Source organism: Rosa rugosa, chromosome 2 (genome assembly GCF_958449725.1).
Source record: "Rosa rugosa chromosome 2, drRosRugo1.1, whole genome shotgun sequence".
NCBI classification, from domain to species: Eukaryota; Viridiplantae; Streptophyta; class Magnoliopsida; order Rosales; family Rosaceae; genus Rosa; species Rosa rugosa.
Window position 1 is genome coordinate 9,856,815 of NC_084821.1, and position 20,162 is coordinate 9,876,976.

General features: G+C 37.0%; 1 protein-coding gene and 1 pseudogene across 1 annotated transcript; both read right to left on the reverse strand.

The window, feature by feature from the left end:
• Window positions 1-449: 449 nt before the first annotated feature.
• Window positions 450-17,859, reverse strand: LOC133730307 (UDP-glycosyltransferase 87A1-like; annotated as a pseudogene).
• A 523-nt stretch (window positions 17,860-18,382) lies between these two features.
• On the reverse strand, window positions 18,383-20,105 carry LOC133729891 (UDP-glycosyltransferase 87A1-like). The gene is made up of 2 exons (XM_062157516.1): window positions 19,533-20,105; window positions 18,383-19,431 (listed from the first exon to the last, which is right to left on the reverse strand). Exons 1-2 carry the CDS (start codon window positions 20,002-20,004, stop codon window positions 18,551-18,553), a joined length of 1,353 nt encoding a protein of 450 aa, XP_062013500.1. The 5' UTR covers window positions 20,005-20,105; the 3' UTR covers window positions 18,383-18,550.
• Between the last annotated feature and the right edge of the window lie 57 nt (window positions 20,106-20,162).

Consider the following 20,162-nt stretch of genomic DNA (forward strand, 5'->3'; position numbering starts at 1 on the left):
AGCAAGAGATAAAAAAAAAAAAAAATTCTGATGGATCATCTAGTCGATGAACAAGTTGTCAGGCTAAATTATACTCCTTTTTTTATCTTTTAATTGTTCATTTAATTTGTATTTCTTCTTAAGAAAATAAAATTAAAATGTGCTCTTGTAGGTCTGTTTGCATTAATATTTTGTAGAGATGATCTTTGAAAATTAATTTAACTTTTTTAACAATTAAAGTATAGAACTATATATACTGCCAATATATATAAAGAGAGTTTGTATACACAGCATGGACCTAAGTTTTTCTTCCACTAGAAACGACCATGGTGCCCCCGCGCGCACTCATAATATACATGTAGAAGAAGAAGAAGAAGAAGAAGAAGAAGAAGAAGAAGAATTGCCCTGCACTACACATTATGACATTATTAACCTGTAAAAATCAATTGCAAGCTGCATGCCCACTGAACATGCCCTCTCTATCTCTATAATAACGAAGACATGCTTAATCCTCTTGGTCTTGCGAAATGCCTCTAACAAAGGCACTGATGTTCGTTTTAGATGAACCACCTTCTGCGATGGCACCCTGCCAAATCTGCTGAAGTTTTCTTGTTCTACTCCTCATTTCTTTCCCTTCATCATTCTCCAGATCCATATATTTCTTCACCAACCCTGGAATTTCCTCTCTCGGTACCAAATGGTCAATTTTCGCCTCAGTACTTTTCACCTCCGCCCAATCTTCCAATCCTCCACGACCAACTTACTATTAATTCCTTGATCGAATTTTATAGGAAATGTAAGCAATGGCACGCCAGCAAAAACAGCTTCTCTAACTGAGTTCCACCCACAGTGTGACCAAAAACCACAAATAGAAGAATGACACAACACCCTCAATTGGTCACACCAGGGCACCACGAACCCCAGATCACCACAAACCTCTTGTAACCTATTTGTTTCACCGCGAGCCGCCCAAAAAAATCTAACACCACTCTTGTGCAAACCAGCTGCATGCAATCTCATCCATTTGTGCACTAGAAACCGAAATTAAGAAAGCTTCTCATGGAGATGTACAAAACAGAGCAACAAGGTTGAGAATCCAACCACTTTAAGTGGTTAGTACCAACAGGGTTCGTAGCTTTGAAGGAAGGTATTAATGGGTCAATTATAAGATCAAATATGGACATAACACATATCATCATAAAGTAATTGATGATTAGCTTAATCAATCCTAGTTTAACATGGATACAAACAGTGAATCAATACTAGTGACTTAATGAAGTAGTGTATCAATTCATTAAGGATAGTAATCCATTGCTTACTCTACAAGAAAGGCTACAAGTTGTGATACATTAGGAATCTAACAGTGAAACCTAAACCGACAAGGAATGCTTTAATGGGAAGCTTCTTGAGGTTTAAGTCTCATATATATACAGATGAATTGGTCCCTGATTACTACCACGACTATTGCATAAGTTTTGTCCATTGAGAAGCAAGTTGGTAAGTAACAGAAGACCACATTCAGTGATCGAGTTAAGCAGTTGCATAAGATGGAATCCATGACAGTAATTGCAGAAGGTAAGCCTTGATCCTTTTATGATTGTTGTGCATATGTTGTGAGCATGTAATTATGGTTTTACAATTGGTATCAGAGCATAGGCTCACAAATATGAAAAATCGTTTTAGGGTTTTGCAAAACAAACATAAATTTTTTTTAAGGGTTTTTGCTTTACGGGTCAAGTAACTGATCAGGTTACTGACCAAGTCACTGGTCATGTAACTGATCAGGTACCTGACCAAGTAAGTAACTGACCAGGTAACTGACCAAGTAACTGGTCAGGTACCTGATCAAGGTAAGTTACTTAAGTCGACTGCTGCATCTGGTTAATTATAAAATTCACGCTTCCGCTATGATTTTTTAGCAGCAAATTGGGGAAAAAGCAAAAACAGGTTTTTCTGTGAAAATTGTTTTCGATTCATAGCATGATAATTAAGTTTTGATTGTGCTCAAGAACCCTAGTAGCATTCCCGGCGTGCGTTAGGTTAGAGTAGATGGTGACCGGATGAAATTTACAATTTCTTGATTATTCTGTGGATTCTTGGAATCGAAACAATTGTCTGTGCTTCAATGTGTATGTGTGAATTGATATGCATGTTCAGTTAATTGATGATATGGTATTGTATCTGTGATTGTGTAAAATTGTATGAAGAACAAAAATCTCCCAGAAATTATTTACACATTGTTAAGGTTGACAGATACAAGAGCTTAATTTTCTTACAAGGATGAATCTGGATAGAATATAAAGTAAAAGAGCTCATATGTTTTGTGGTTTTCTGTTGGCATAAGTGATTATGATGCACAAAGCATCCTTCATTGATGTTGGCAGAAAACATTGATCAGGTACGTGTAACTGGTCAAGTAGCTGACCAAGTAACTGGTCAAGTACCTGTCACTGGTCATGTCCCTGACCAAGTAACTGTACCTGATCGAGTAACAAAACTGAAATTGTGTTTTGTGTTTTAAAACTATGCTTCAGTTTTATCTTCCAAAGAAGTGGTTAAGTATGGTTTTAGAATACAAAACAGCAGTATGCATGCTTGATGAAAATAAATACGGATACTTAGAAATTTTTCTTCTGTCTAAAGATGTGGATAAATTTCTTTGGATAACTTGTTTTCATTGAACATGGCATATTGATAAAGAACTCCAGGATGTTATGTTTCTGCTCAAAAGTGTTGCTTAACATTGTTTTTTGTTATGGACTGACATGAATGCAAGTATGGTTTGTTTAGGTTTTCTATATGTTTTTGTTTTGGTTGCTTAAAGCTAAATAAAACACAGAAAACTTAAAATTAATTTTCTTTACAAAATTGAGAACTCACATGAATTTTGTTTTGCTCCTTAGGTAACTCTTACATGAACTTGAACAGTGTCTTGATGTTAACTGGAACAAATTATAGAGCTTGGCTAGACTCCGTAGAAAACTACATGGGAATGCATGAAAACATAGACTATTGCTTCACTGAGGACAAACCTGAAGAGTTAACTGAAAAGAGCACTAAGAAGGAAACTGATCTTTACAAGAAGTGGCATAGATCCAATAGAATGGCTAAGAACCTCATTCGAACCTCTATGTCTAAGACTGTCAGGGGAAGTATTGAAGAGCCTGAGCTAGCATCAGATTTTCTGGAACACATAGGTGCTAAGTTTAAAGAAAGTGAAAAAGCAGAAGCAGCTAGACTGACTAAAGAGTTTCATGATTTGAAGTACATGGGTTCAGGGGGAGTTAGAGAGCATATTATGAAGATGATCAATATAAATGGCAGACTTAGGGAACTCTTGATGGGGGTTAGGGATGAGCAGGTAGTGCATTATGCACTACATTCCTTGCCGAACAGTTTTAGTCATCTTAGGACCAGTTACAACTCTCAAAAGGGAAACTGGACTCTAGATGAACTTATATCCATCTGTGTGGATGAGGAATCTAGGATCAAGGAAGAAAAGGAACCTGCTACGACCATTAACCTTATTGAGAAGCCTAAAAGGAAAAAGCCCCAGAATAAGCTCAAGCCTATCAAAGCCATAACTAAGAGTTCAATAGCAGCAGTGGCCAAGGAAAACAGGTCATTCAGGTTCAAGTGCTACTTTTGCAAAAGAGTAGGACACATGAAAAAGGACTGCACTGACTATAAAAATTGGTTAGCCAAAAAGGGTAAGATTTTTTCTAATACAGTTTTTTCCTTGGAAATTAATCTTATAAATGTTGAACCACAGTCTTGGTGGATAGATTCAGGCTCACCTATTCATATTACTAATTCTTTGCAGGGATTCATAAGGAGGAGAATCCCAAAAAATGATGAAGTGAACCTGTGTGTAGGCAATGGCATGAGAGTGGCAGTCAAGGCTATTGGAACCTTAAAGCTCGATTTAGGATTAGGAAAATTATTAGTTCTGGACAATGTTTTTTATGTACCTTCCATGAGAAGGAATTTGGTTTCAGTTTCTCTTTTAGTAAAATCTGGTTGTAGACTTGTTATGGATAGTAATGGAATTCTTATTTCTAAAAATTCTGTTCAAATTGGTTCTGGTGTTATTATGAATGATTATTTACAGTTAAATTGTTCAATGGCTCAACAAGAAATTTTACTTGTTGAAAATAACACAAACAGTACTAACACTTTAACAGGTGTTAAAAGAACCAAACTAAATGAAAAGTCTACATTTTTATGGCATAGAAAATAGGCCATGTTTCAAAAGAGAGACTGAAAATTTTGGTGAAAAACAACATCCTAAATGAACTTGATTTTTCTGATCTAACAGACTGTGTTGAATGCTTTAAGGGAAAAATAACTAATACTAGAAAGAAGACTGCATATAGAAGCCAAAATTTATTAGAACTCATACACACTGATATATGTGGACCTTTTAGGCATCAAACTATCTGTGGGAATGTGTATTTTATCACATTCATTGATGACTTTTCTAGATACAGTTATATTTATCTACTTTCAGAAAAGGCACAAGCATTGAAAGCCTTTAAAATCTTTAAGTCTGAGGTAGAAAATCAACTAGAAAAGAAAATCAAAACAGTGAGATCAGATAGAGGGGGTGAGTTCTATGGCAAGTACACTGAATCCGGCCAACAAAAGGGTCCATTTGCCTTGTTTTTGCAAGACAATGGAATTAAAGCTCAATATACAACACCCTATAACCCACAACAGAATGGTGTTGCAGAGAGAAAGAATAGGACCTTTTTGAACATGGTTAGATGCATGATGTGTACAACTGGTTTGCCAAAATTTTTGTGGGGTGAGGCTTTAAAAACTGCAAATTATATTTGCAACAGGACCCCTAGTAAGGCTATAGAAAAGACTGCTTTTGAGCTTTGGTGTGGCAGAAAACCTAGTCTTCATCACTGCCATGTTTGGGGATGTCATGCGGAAGCTAGGATTTATAATCCAAGCTTGAATAAACTTGATCCTAAGACAGTTAGTTGCTATTTTATAGGTTATCCAGATAAATCTAAAGGCTATAAATTATATTCTGCTCATCATTCACCTAGAATTTTTGAAACACATCAAGTAAAGTTTCTAAGTGAAAAAGTTCACAATACAAACCTTGAGGATTTAACCTCAGATTTTGAGGAAATTGTGTCGGATGAGAATATAAGTGTTGTATTGCCTTTAGAACAAGATGTAACTGATCGAGTCACTGGTCGAGTAACTGACCACGTAACTGTCTCTGATCAAGTAACCGGTCATGTAACTGGTCATGTCACTGACTATGTAACTGACCAAGTAACTGTACCTGGTCATGTAACTGACCATGTAACTGGTCAAGTACCTGTCACTGGTCAAGTCACTAACCAAGTAACTGTCGCTGGACAAGTAACTGACCATGTCACTGGTCAAGTAACTAACCAAGTAACTGTCACTGGTCAAGTAACTGACCCAGTAACTGATCAAGTCCCTATCAACCCTCAGCCTAGAAGATCACAGAGAGCAAGAAAACCAACTTATGGGGGGGAAGATAGTGACTACATTGTTTATCTGCAAGAAGCAGAAATTGAAATGGACTGTGCAAAGGACAATGATCCGACTACTTTTAACCAGGCCATTGAAAGTAATGAATCTCATCAATGGCAGCTAGCAATGGAAGCAGAAATTAATTCCATGAGTCAAAATGTAGTTTGGGAATTAGTTGAACCTGACCCTAATCAGAAACCTATAGGTTGTAAATGGGTTTTCAAAACCAAAAGAGATGCAAATGGCAATGTAGAGAGACATAAAGCAAGATTAGTTGCCAAGGGTTTTACACAGAAGGAGGGCATTGATTTTACTGAGACTTTTTCTCCAGTTTCTACAAAAGACTCGTTTAGGATAATCATGGCTTTAGTTGCTCATTTTGATATGGAGCTGCACCAGATGGATGTTAAGACAGCCTTCTTGAATGGTGAACTAGATGAAGTGAGTTATATGAGGCAGCCAGAAGGTTTTGTGCAAGCTGGAAGTGAAAACTTAGTATGCAAGTTAAGAAAATCAATTTATGGCCTAAAACAAGCTTATAGACAGTGGTACAAGAAATTTGATTATGTTGATGAGTGTGTTTACTTGAAGACAGTTGGGAACAATTTTATTTTCCTAGTTCTCTATGTGGATGATATACTTTTGGCTAGCAGTAACATTAAACTGCTTAAAGACACTAAGAGCTTTCTGTCAAATAATTTTGACATGGAAGACTTAGGAGAAGCATCCTATGTACTAGGTATTGAGATTAAAAGAGATAGAGCACAGAGACTACTTGGTTTGTCTCAACAGAATTATATTACCAAAGTTTTGAAGAGATTTGGTATGGAGAAGTGTGCAGCTGGAGAAGTCCCCATGTCCAAAGGAGATAAACTAACCAAGAAGCAAAGTTCCAAAAGTGATGTTGAGAAAGAAAACATGGAGTCAAAGTCTTATGCTAGACTTGTAGGAAGTCTCATGTATGCACAAGTCTGCACTAGGCCAGACTTGTCTTTTGCAGTAGGGATTTTATCGAGATTCCAGTCTAATCCAGGCCATGAACATTGGGTAGCTGGGAAGAAAGTGTTGAGATACCTGCAGAAAACTAAAAGTCATATGCTAGTTTATAGGCAAGTGGAGGATCTGAAACTCGTTGGATTTTCAGATTCTGATTTCGCAGGGAACTATCCAGACTCCAAGAAGTCAACTTGTGGATATGTGTACATGCTAGCAGGAGGTGCAGTTGCTTGAAAAACCATGAAGCAAACTCTAGTTTCAACCTCCACCATGCAAGCTGAATTTATTGCAGTATATGAAACTGTGTGTGAAGGACTTTGGATCAGGAATTTCTTGATGCAGACCAAAGTGTTAAGTCACATTGTGGCAGACACACTTGTGATTTATTGCGATAATGAAGCAGCAGTTTTCTTTAGCAAGAACAGTAAAAGATCAAATAATTCTAAGCATATTGATCTAAAGTATTACAATGATAGAGAAAGATTAAAGCATGGTGAAATAGCTGTTTTGAGCATTGACACGAATTCACAGCTAGCAAACCCCTTCACCAAGGCATTGTCAGTAGCAGCATTCCAGAAGCATACAGCCAGCATTGGAGTTTTAGCTAATCTAGATGCTTAGGTTCAGTAGAGAGTTAATCCAGTTGGAGCAATTTAAATTCTAAGGCTTTTTGAGTTCTTGTGTATCAGTTGTGATCTTTTGTTTTTGTTTATCACAACTTGTTTGTAATGACAGATTTTATTATTATCAATAAAATTTTGAGGTATTTCCAAATATGTTTTTGCTGCAGATTTGTTGTTTTATTTTGGAAATTATCATCTTGTTTTGAATATCATACTTGCTATCAGATGGCTTAAATCATGTGAAGCGTGATGATAAGGTTCAAGCAATATTTTTAAGCCATCAGTGTTCAGTGAATTTGCTTGAGTTTCTAGTTTTAGAAACATAAAGTAGGACCTAATATATGTTTACTTGTTGATACACATTAACATATATTGTATCACTTCTGGTTGAACATATGTGGATTGCAGAAGCTTGTGTTAGTGGTTTTGAAACTCTGAATTTTTGTTAAAATGTATACTGTTTCTTGCTCTGCATAAGTAACTGTGATCTGACCATGTTGGAATGGATTTTCGATTTGAGTTTATTATCTGGCGCGCACTTCAGTAAGTTAAGTAGGTTTTGATGTTCTCTGGTGCAAATCATCGAGCATGATATGTGTGAGTCCAAGGGGGAGATTGTAAGATCAAATATGGACATAACACATATCATCATAAAGTAATTGATGATTAGCTTAATATCAATCCTAGTTTAACATGGATACAAACAGTGAATCAATACTAGTGACTTAATGAAGTAGTGTATCAATTCATTAAGGATAGTAATCCATTGCTTACTCTACAAGAAAGGCTACAAGTTGTGATACATTAGGAATCTAACAGTGAAACCTAAACCGACAAGGAATGCTTTAATGGGAAGCTTCTTGAGGTTTAAGTCTCATATATATACAGATGAATTGGTCCCTGATTACTACCACGACTATTGCATAAGTTCTGTCCACTGAGAAGCAAGTTGGTAAGTAACAGAAGACCACATTCAGTGATCGAGTTAAGCAGTTGCATAAGATGGAATCCATGACAGTAATTGCAAAAGGTAAGCCTTGATCCTTTTATGATTGTTGTGCATATGTTGTGAGTATGTAATTATGGTTTTACACCAATTGTCTAAATAGGTAGTGAGAGTTCTGATCTTAAAACATCAATGGCTTGGGTTTCAAGCTCAGAAATGGTGTTGACTAGAAGATACTGTGCTTTAGGAACCCAAGAGACAGCTTTAAGGCAGTGGGCTAGTATATTTGCTTTTCTTCCATCAACAAAAGTGGTAAGGTCTATGAATCGAGTGGAAGAAACCACTGGTATGTAGTGTACATTGCCCTTTGTAAACACGAAAAATCCTGCAACGAATGAAAGAAGGACACGTGTACAAAATAATATATATTTATTAATGAATTTGCGGGTTACAGTCTCTGTAGATGCTATTTCACAAGATTCTCCTCTAATTCGATCTCTGACGTTGATTTAATCCAAGGGTGGCGAGCACTTGATCTTGAATCAAACGGTTGCAATGTGGACTTCCTGCTATGTTGACGATTTGAGGAAGATGATTGACCAAGGGCTGTAGAAGCTTGATCTTGATCGGATTTAGGCCACGAGTGGTGTCACGTGATGAGTGTTCTTCGGCTTTGGTAGGGGATGAACCAGCACGTGTGTTTGGTGCTTGTTGATTCTCCACGAGCTTGATGAAGAACTTGTAGAGGATTTACTTTGTTGAAGACGACTTGAAGATGACGGACGATCAAGGGCTGTAGAGGCTTGAACTTGATCAGATTTGAACCACGAGCGGTGTCACGTGGCGAGTATGGCTTTTGATGGTGGATGAATCAGCACGTGTGTTTGGTGCTTGTTGATCCTCTGCGTGTCTGACGACTTCCGAGCTTGTAGGTGATTTCCCCTGCTTGTCTGAAGTTAGCGAGGTGAAGAGACCGGCTAGTTGGCAGCTTGATGGTTCTTCACGAGCTTGGGAGACTTCTGAGCTTTGGAGAGGTTTCTTCCGTCTGCTTGCGTCCCTCTGTCTGTCGTCGTCCTCAATGGTGTACTTGGCTCAAGGGCGATTGACGCTTGATCTTGAGTCGTATGATGGCCACGAGGGTTGACACGTGACGAGTGCTTTGACTTGAGGTTGGTGATGAACCGGCTATTTGGCAGCTTGAAGGCTCTTCACGCGCTTGAAGACTTAAGAACTTTGGGAGTGATTTTTCTCTCCGGCTGAAGTCCTTCTCTTGATTTGAGAGGGGCTATTTATAGTGTCAACGCCTCTCTCAATTTGGAATGCCTTGATGACACGTAATTAATTGTATTTTCCTTAATTACGTAATCAAATCAATCAGCCCTAATTAATTGATTTAATCACGATTATTAAGGAATTATCCAATCAATTTGATGGCTGATTTTAATTGTATTTCATTAATAGCATAATCAAATCAATCAGCTTTAATTAACTGATTTAATCATGACTATTAAGGAATTAGCCAATTAATTTGATGGCTGATTTTAATTGTATTTCATTAATAGCATAATCAAATCAATCAGCTTTAATTAACTGATTTAATTACGACTATTAAGGAATTAGCCAATTAATTTGATGACTGATTTTTGTCTTGATTATCAATTTAAATAAATTGATATCTAATCAGCAGACGAGATTTAATGCTTGATTTTATTCGGAATCAATTAATTTGATTGATCCGCTTTAATATCAATTGATTTAGCTGGAGCAAATTCATTTATTGCCGTCGAGCCTTTCATGTATCGCCAAGTGTCATTCTCTGAGTCTGCGTGATTTTGCTGACTCACAAGCCACGTGGACAATTTGCGGGACCCACATGCTGACTAAATTTGTTCGGTCATAATTTCAAGTGGTGACCGAATTATTTAATGAATTTTATTTTCATTAAATTTTTGGTGTCTACACCCTTCTCTATTAAGTATTAACCAAGGACAAGAAATCATAACATAGTCCTGGATTATAGTACACGTGGTGGTTCGGGGTGATATTATTGGCTCATATGACTTGAAGTTATTTCTGATTGATTGGTCTCTTTATTTTATTTATTTTATTTTTTTCACCCCATTGCATGATCCCCACTAAATTCGAGTGATATTATTAGTTGAAACCACCACATGGCAGTGCCACGTGATACTTCGGGACCACATAATAATTTCTCACAAATAAGTAAAGAATCAAGAGAGTTTCTATTGAGACCTCCAAATTTGCTCATTTGACCTCTCATACTCTCTACACCTCCTTTGTGCTTTTAAATACAAAAATTTGCTCACTAAATCTCCTTTCGAATTCCTCAAATAACCTTAGTTATATTATTCACATACAAAAAAATAAAATACTCATTATATATACCTCTAATTCACTAACTACTCCTCTCTTCCTTTTTTTTTTTTTTTGTTCTTTTTTGCATGCAAACCTAAAAAATGCCCAAAATAAATTTCTAGAACTTTAAATCATGAATCAAACGGTCATAACATAGAAATTGATCAAGCAGTCATAAATCAAACGGTTAGACAATGGTTCCTATGTTTCTAAATCTTATAAAAAATGAAAGGTTACAGAAATTGATATAAATAAAAAAAAACCCGGAACATAAAAAAAGAAACACGCAGCTCATGAAGGTAGAAGGAAAAAAAAAAAAACAAAAACCAAAAACTACGTCTCCCACCCAATACTCATCCTCCAACCAAATCTTGAACGAAGTCTAGACTAGGAACTCAATAAAAGTTCGGAACAATTTCTTAGTCTTTAATTTGTGTTAAAACTAGGCGGAGAGGTTTGTAAAGAAAATATATACTAGTTGATTATAATTCATTGTCTATAATTGTCATTTTACAAGAGGATATATATGTAATTCAATAACTCAAAAGATATAGAGTTCAAACGAGCAAATTTGGAGGTCCCAATAAAAATCCTCAAGAATCAATTAGAAATAAGAAATGAAAAAAAAAAAGGCAGTTAAACTTGCACTCTTAAGGATATAGCACTTTTGAGTTTTGACATTACATTTAGTTTGAACACACAAAGGAAAAGAACACAAGAATTTCTTTCAATTAAAATAAAAAATGAATTCGAACTTGGAACACCTAACACAATACTTTACTGGAAATAAGTCTTACAATTAGACCAAATATTCGTCGATTTCATTTACTAAATTTAGCAGTTGAAAACTCAAAACATCACATACTACAATAATAATTTAGCAAAACTACACCATATGCTCAGAAAATGTGACCAAAGAAAAAGTGACACACTAACCTGATAAGTCGATGGGGAAGTGCCCGTTTTGAGCAAATAGATAAAAATGTTGGTAGGTGTTGAAATAGGAAGCAGACATCAGCCAAAACGACGCTGTTCTGATGTTTCTCTGGTTTGCAACACCGATTCCCCAATTTAGGCATGTGTCAACCACTATCACAGTAGGCAGCAACTCGAGCAGATCCAAAAGCTGATCAAACGGGCTTCCATTTATGTCATAGTAGCCTCAATGAAGCCATTCATGTCGTCAGCACAAACCTTCTCCGATGGTATGACGTTGGGAATGGTGGCGAAGCGAATATTGTCCGAGTTGTCTTTGGAGCCAATAAAATCGAGCCACTCCTGTCAGGACAAAGGTGATGAGAATATCGCTCTTTTGTGAAACTAGTAAGTTGTAGAGGTTCATCATGGGGTTTATGTGACCCTAACCGGGATACGGCAGGGCTACAACATGGCAGATACTAGTTGGTTGCTTACTTGCAACCAACTAGTATCCATGTCGGAATTCTTTGAAGATTATGTAGCAGGTTGGACACAGAATATGCAGCAGGTTGGACATAGAATATGCAGGGGATTATGAAGAAGAATAAGAAGAAGAAACCACCCCAAAATATCTCTTTAGGGCATCTCCAACAGACTAGTTAAATTCAAATTTTAGCTATATATAACTATTTTTAAAGCAAAATTCAACTCCAACAGACTAGCTATTGCTAAGTTAAATTTAGCTTTAGCTAAATTGGCTAACTATATTTAGCTAGAGAATCATGCATAGCTAAAGCAAAAGTTATATTCCTCTCTCATCTTTTGTCCACATGTCAGTTTATGATTGGATAAAATATAGTATATTATTTATAAATAGCTACTACTGCTGGAGCAACATTGTTAAATCAATAGCTATATTTCACAATTTTAGCTATATTTAACGAGAGTTTTTATTGGGACCTCCAAATCTGCTCACTTGACCTCACTCTATTATGAATTATTAAATGACATATATAACCTACTATAAAATGACTATTAAGGACAATAATTATACCAAAAAATATTATATTTATTTTATGTAGACTTTCCAATTCAATAATATTATATTGTATTTCTTATTATTTTCCTTATCTATTTTCATTTTCCAATTTCACTACATACTCACTAAAGCATTCATATATATTTAATAAGAATTAAAAAATGATTAAGATTATTTCACATAAAAATGTATGATATATATGTTGAACGCATATTGGTGATGGAAAACAAAATAAATCCTCTTATGATTTATGACCTAAATCTAAGTCAATCCATTATATTTGCCAAAAAAAAAAAAATCTAGCAGTTAAAAAAAAACTAAAAATATTTAAATAATTAATCATGTGATACAAAAAAAATACAGAAAAAACAAAATTAAAAAAAATTGATTTTTTTTTTGAAAATACAAACAAATGATTTCTTCATTTTTTTTTGCACAGCTAAAATAGAAAAAAATTATATAAAAAAAAAAAAAATAGTTCTTGGCATTTTCTTATTGATTAGACATTAATTTTTGAAACTCAAGTTTGATTAAGAAATATATATTTAGTTAAGATTTATAGAGTGATTAAATCATTGAAATGACTAATTTTTTTTATTTTAAAGATAATAATTTGTTTGCAAATTATATGAGTGAGGTTTTTTGAAGAAGTTTAGTGAGGTTTAGTGAGTAAATTTAGTATTTGAAAATTTGATAAGAGGTGTAAAAAGCATAAAGGTCAAGTGAGTAAATTTGGAGGTTCTAATAGAAAAACTCATATTTAACTACAAAATAATTCCTACTGTTGGAGGTGCATCAACTAGAAAGAAGTATTATATTGATTTTTAATTAGGTACTACCAGAAAGAAGTATTATATTTAAAAAAAAATTTTCAATAAAGTCAAATGACTTGTAGGTGCATCAACCTTAAATAATATGATTAATTGCTCAGTGCATTCAATCTAGGGAAAATCGTCCGTACAGTACCTGACATTTTCCCCATTCTAAACTTCAGTACCTCACGTTCAGAAAATATCATAACGGTACCTGAGGTTTCGACCTCGACCGAAGATCGGTACCTGGTGCCGTTAGCTCCGTTACAAAAACGGACGGCTGGAATATTTTGATCATCAAATGACCAATTTACCCTTTAATTTTTGTTTTCTTTAGTTTTTTTTTTTATAAAATAAAAAAAAAAACAAATTTTTTTTTTCTATTAGTTTAAACTATTTTTAGTTTTGAAAATTATTTAAATTTTTGGTTCATCAAAATTTATTTTTCGAGCTCGTAAAATTAAACTAAATGTTATTACGAGTTCGTAGGAATTCTTGAAGGATTTTTCAGACACCAGAGCTATTTTTAATGATCTTTGAAAGTTGGTAATATCCAGAAATATAATTAAAAATAGAATTTTCAAGTTGGCTACATCTGGACCGTTGATTTCAAATGGCAGAAGATCTTGACCGTTGAAGGAACCTATAGATCGAGGCCCAGATCGGGTTCGTGCCGACCCGAATATAAGCGACGGTGACCCGGCTGTTTCTCCTTTTTCCTGCCACTTTCAGACGTCGAACCGGCCTATTTTTCTTCTTCTCGGTGTCGCCGTCATCCCTGTGCTTTTGGTTTTGTCAAAAAACATCTGATGACAGAGAATCGAAGCAGAGAAGGAGAACCGACGGGTTTTTCCGATTCCGGCCACGTCGTGGTCTCACACCTATATCAGAAGGATCCTCTCGATGTGACAACCTATTCATGGTATTTGTTCATTCAGATGATGAGCCAAGAGAGAGAATCGAGGAGAAAAAGTTTTTGAGTTTTCCGGCAAGTTTGCTCTATTTTCCGGCGAAGTTTGGTTTCGACTGAGGTATCAAACTTGTTCCCCTTGTCGAGCTCTACCTGGCTATATACTTGAATTTCAGTTTGGAGGAGAATTGCAGAAATTGGAATTTTGAGGTGTTATGGTCACTGCGGGTTCATTGTTTTCCCTTCCTTGTACATTTTGTTGTTGAGGTTCCTCTGATGAATCGAGGGACGAGAGAGAGAATTCTGGGTTTGCTGGGTTTCAGAGGGAGAGAGAGAGAAAAAAAAAATAGAAAAAAAATGTTTTGATAGAAAAAATACGGGATTAAGACATGAAAAGACGAAAATATCCTTCAGCTATCAGTTTCTGTAACAGAGCTAACGGCTCCAGGTATCGATCTTCGGTCATGGTCGAAACCTCAGGTACCGTTCTGATATTTTCTGAACGTGAGGTACTGAAGTTTAGAATGGGGAAAATGTCAGATATTGTATGGATGATTTTCCCTTCAATCTATTATAATCAAGAGCATGTAACATATTGTCGCAATACGTATCAAACTAGGAGTGCTTCACCTAAAAAGTTTCATAGACACGCATAGTGCGTCTGAGTCTAACACCGCGATGCCACGTGTATATTAGCAGCACGAGAAATTCTTAGGTGGGGGTTTCCCCACCACGTGGCTTTAGGGCCATCCAATCAGAACAAAGAAATTTTTTCTTCTTTTTCAAAAATGCCCCTGCTCTCTAAATGTACAATACCCAAAAGACCCCCCTGCTAGGCAGTAATTGGTCTGCCGCATTGCCACGTGGTGCGGGTGCCCCACGCAAGTCTTTCTCTAGCAGCACAACGGAGTATTTTATTCAATGCAACTTTCTTCTTGTCATTTTTGCCCCTGCCTTGTTCTATTTCTTCATCTGCTTCCTCTCCCTTCTGTAAACAGTATTTTTTTTCCTTTCCTCTCTCATGTTTTCTGGGTAAATGATATAGATAAACTTTTCTTTTGATGACATGATATAGATAAACTTGAACCTAGCAATTGAAAAGCTGAAGAAAAGCTACGGTTCTCATAACCCATAACACCCCTATATCAGTTTTGTGAAATTTTGTACCATCGTTGAGCTTTGTAAATTGAGATTTTTGGGTTATTCGTGAAAAGCTCCAAATCAGTTCTATGAACCTGTAGGTCATGGCGTATGGAGATGAAGTGGAAGGAGAGCAGAGCAACGGCGAACAGGGCCACAAAGCGGTTGATGCCAGAACATTGACCGTGTCTTTTTCTTCTTGTTTCTTGGGTTTTCTTTGTTTTTGGATGGGAGGAGTGCCCAGTTGTGAGAATTTTCTGGAAACCCACAATATATCAACCCATTTTATGGTTTAAAATTGAAAGGGAATTTTCAATGGCAGAAGATAGATTGAGAGACGCAACAGTTTGTGGTTTAGTTAGAAATTCATCTTCTCTGGTGTTTTGGTCGTTTTGGAGCAGATTGAAGAGGAACAAAATTGTTTTTGCAGAAGGGGAGAGAGGAGGAAGAAAGTTAATTGCAAGGGCAAAAGTGACAAGAAAAAAATGCATCAATAAACTATTTGATTTCTGTTGCCAAGTACCACGTGGCATTGCGGTGTTAGACCCAGACGCAGTATGCATGTGTATCTAGCATTCCCCTTAGGTAAATCATAATTTTTTTTTTTTGAAATGGGTAAATCATTATTTATGCTTGTATAAAATTACGGGAAATTTGAATAGTAAACAAGAGCGGCAAAAACAAACATATAGCCAATTTTGTATTCTCTCAAAAAAAAACATATATTATGTGCAAATTATAGTAGATAAAAAGAAGAAGAAATTTCATTGAATATAAAAAAATTACAAACAGATACAAGTACATCAAATAAACCATCTAACCCAAACTTAAAATACATGAAATAAAAATGTAATTTTTATGCACTGCCTAAATACATTTCCTTGGATTGATGTACATATAACTGAGGTGAAGAAACGAAAAAATGTTTTCACTTCTACAATATAATCAATTTGTATCACTCGATAGTCACTTGGTTGTGTATAATACTCTTCACAAAACTTCAATATAACTAAAATTGAACGATCATCATCACTGAAACAGTAATAAACTCACTACAATAGCAACAACAACTTTCCATCAACACCCACCAAATTGAAAGGACTAGCAACTTGTTGAGTATGTGTATAAATATAACTCCCATATTGGAAAAATATAGCTACTTCATCCATTGTCAATTGGTTTTGGTTGTAAACCTCATATTACTTTATCATGGTATCAAAGTGGATTACCCACGTGTTTGGTTTCAGCGATGGCTACATGTGCTTACCGTCACCCAATATAACTTGTCCACGTGTATGGCTTGAGAAATCGCCACACTTGCGGGGGCATGTTGAGAATGTGTATAAATATAACTCCCACATTGGAAAAATATAACTTTGCTTATGAGTTTATAAGGGTTCGGGCCACTTCATCCATTGTCAATTGGTTTTGAATATGAACCCCAAACTACTTTATCACAACTATCCATAAATTCCGGCCATTCATCGAATCAAACTTCAATGGTTAAGAAACAGTACCGTATACATCAAATCAACTTCAATGGTTAAGAAACAGTACCGTATACAGCTACCACCAAAATGAAAAACCTTCATTAAGAAAACCATTAGTTGGTGGGTGCTAGAATACTCTTCTAAACTTCCAAAATGAATGAATACCCTTACTCTTGAAGCGTTGAATGTCATTAGGATGAACTTAGGGCAAGTTCACCGGGCCTCCTTTTGCCCGGGCACCACGTCATATCATGACCCAGGTCAGGAAAAAATCCAAAATGTTGCTTCCACCGGGCTTGGGGCAAGGCAATAGTAATTGACCCAGGACAAGAGCTCGGGCAACATGGTGACTGAGCCCATGACCCAGGCCTCCACGTGGCACAAATAGAAGAGAGGGGGACAGACGCGCCTGCAGATGGGTTGAGCCCCAGTTTCTTGTCCTGTAGCGGAAATGAGGCAGCTCGCGCGTGGAAGGCCAGAAACTGTTGGCTAGTGGCAGTGGATATGTGACGTGGCAACGAGCCATTGGGTGCTTTGAAAATTTAAATGCAACGGTCCACATATCTGGACCATTGGTTCTAATTATATGAAGGATCTGATGGTTTGTAATTAAGGACATATACACCATTTGGCGCAGTGAAAAAAAAAATTATTACACTATAACAATGTAACAGGTAAGGAAAAAAAAATTATCATACTATAACAATGTAACAAGTATTTTAAATAATTGTATGTGATAAAAGTGTGGGTGGACATATAATTTGTCCACTCATAAAATTTTATTTGGTTGTATTTCTAAAATGTTCATCAATACTATTTATTTACATAATACATTTCTCATTTACACTAAAAAAATTAATAAAATATTCGATGAACAGTAACTGACTGGTGACCATGACCCAACGGGTGGAAGCAAAGATCCAGTGGCAGTGATTAGTTTCCTGCCCTGGTGACCGTGACCTGGTGACCCAACGGGTGAACTTGCTCTTACAGCCTCTTGCTGACCAAGACCAATCCAGCTACCCAAAAGAAGATACTTTCAAGAGAGCTAGCAGCAGCAACATCAACACCGGTGTCGAGAACAATTTCTAAAGAAGTAGACCCCATCGGTTGCGGGTCAATTTTTACCGCACAACCGATTTTGCTACCACGAAACATGAGCACTCGCTAGTCTGCGCTAGAAATCTAGAATAGCTCCTTATTCCAAGCACGTCAAATTTGACAACACCCATTAATTTGCAAGCAAATTCGGATTGAACAATATGAAAGTAGCATGTCATAATACGTTACTTAAAAGAATCGCGTTTTCAGCCTGCAATTGCATCCCGGACAACTGATTCATCGGAGAAGTTCCCACTTATTACAAGGCCACGTAGTCACTTGATCAGGAGAAATTGCAGTAGCATCCATGTGACGAAGAAAACAAATCCTTACAGGGTTCAATTTGAACCCACTCTTAACTACACTTCTACCAACAAACATAACAATTTTGAACAAAATCTAACATCTAGCAGTTGAACTGCATCCTTCATCGTTTTCATTAGGAAAACGATGTCTGGGCGATGCTCTCTCCCAAAAAAAAAAAAAGACAAAAAACTAAGAGCACTGATCGTCTGATGTTGCCCCAAAATAGCCAAAAGAGCATTAATTGAAGCAGTTATTTAGATTCCAAAGCAAAAAGGACTACATACATCATCAAAAACATGAAGGCTGATTTTCATTTTGAACACTCCAAGGCCACCAAGGCCATGTATATACACTATGGTGCACAAGTAAATAATAAGGAAGCGGTAACTTGCTAAATAGGAACATCAGTCCTCTTGATGGCTGCAGCTTTGGTTATATCCCTGATCAAACCATCAAGGTTCTTATCAGATGAACCACCTTCCGCAATCGCTTGGTGACACAAATCCCCGAGTTCTTTCGCTTTCTTCCTCATTTCCTTTCCATCGCCGCTTTCAAGGTCCATAAATCTCTGGACCAGCTCCGCAACTTTGTCCCTTGTCAACAAACTCTCATCGCCTTGTACCTCTCTAACCCTCTTTCCAATCCTCCAGTCTTCAACAATTTGCCTACTGTTGGGCACTTGATCCAAGAACAGAGGGAAAGTAAGCATTGGAACACCACCAAAAACAGCTTCAAGAGTTGAGTTCCACCCACAATGAGTCCAAAACCCCCCAACAGAAGAATGAGACAAAACCTTCAATTGCTCACACCATGGCACCACCAACCCCATATCACCACAGCTCTCTTTCAACCTAGAACTCTCTCCCCTCGCAACCCAAATGAACCGAATCCCACTATCTCGCAACCCGGCAGCAATGTCATCCATTTGGGCACTCGAAACCGAAAGAAAACTCCCCAGTGAAATGTACAAGACAGAGCCTTTTGGTTGGGAATCTAGCCATTTTAGATAGTCAAGGCCATTGTCACTACTTGAATCATATTCTAGCTCTAAATAAGGTATGGCAGGACCAATTGGGTACACAGGGAAAGCTAATTCAGCTTGCAAAGAGTTAAAGATTTTGGGTTCAAGCTCAAACACTGAAGTGAATAGAAGGTACTGTGCTTTTGGAACCATTTTAATGCATTCCAGAGCAAGCTTCATTACCTTTGGATCATTTGCTTCAAACACTTCTCCAAGCTCTTCTATTTGATCCAATTCCTGGTCTCCATAATCTATAACACAAAACCAAACAAACCCAATTCCCATATCAATCTCAGTTTGGGTTTCACAAAATTTGTAGACAGACACAGTAATCATGTATATGCAAACTTACCTGAAAAATTAAAACGGTGAAGCATTGAAAGAAATTTGGCAGACATAGTCCAAAACAGAGCCACCGGAATATTCCTTTTGATACCAACCCCAACTCCCCAGAGTACTTCTACATCGGCTATGATGGTGGTCACCGGCGGCTCGAGCCGGTCAAGGAGTTGGTCAAAGGGGTCTTCCATTTTAGTCATGACGGCTTCATAAAAGGCGGGAAAGTCGGCGGCTTTGAGGCGCTCGGCGGGGATGACGTTTGGGATTGTCGCGAAGCGGATGTTGTCGGGTTTCGGGTCGGAGCCGATGAACCCGAGCCACTCTTCGGTGACGACGAAGGTGATGAGGAGTTGGGGGTTTTTGGAAGAGAGTAACTTGCAGAGGTTCATCATCGGGTTGATGTGGCCTCGGCCCGGAAAAGGCATCGCCGCCACGTGGCGGGAAAAGGTTGGGTCAACCATGTCGGAGCTCTCCTCCCTGGACATATCTCAAGTTTTTTTTGTTGAGAAATGACTACGTGCTTCCAGAGAAGAGTTGAAGGAGAGTGGTAGACAAGTATGCCATTTCACATGAACGCTCAAATGGAGCAACACTTTTGCTAAACTTTGTGCATATCCGGCTTTTATGTATAAATAAACAAATA

Bases quoted from the DNA above. Each gene is read 5' to 3' on its own strand.
- LOC133729891 (XM_062157516.1), bottom strand. From the start codon at position 20,004: ATGTCCAGGGAGGAGAGCTCCGACATGGTTGACCCAACCTTTTCCCGC. The intron at 19,432-19,532 runs GTAAGTTTGCAT...TTTGTGTTATAG, and splicing joins TCACCGTTTTAATTTTTCAG to ATTATGGAGACCAGGAATTG.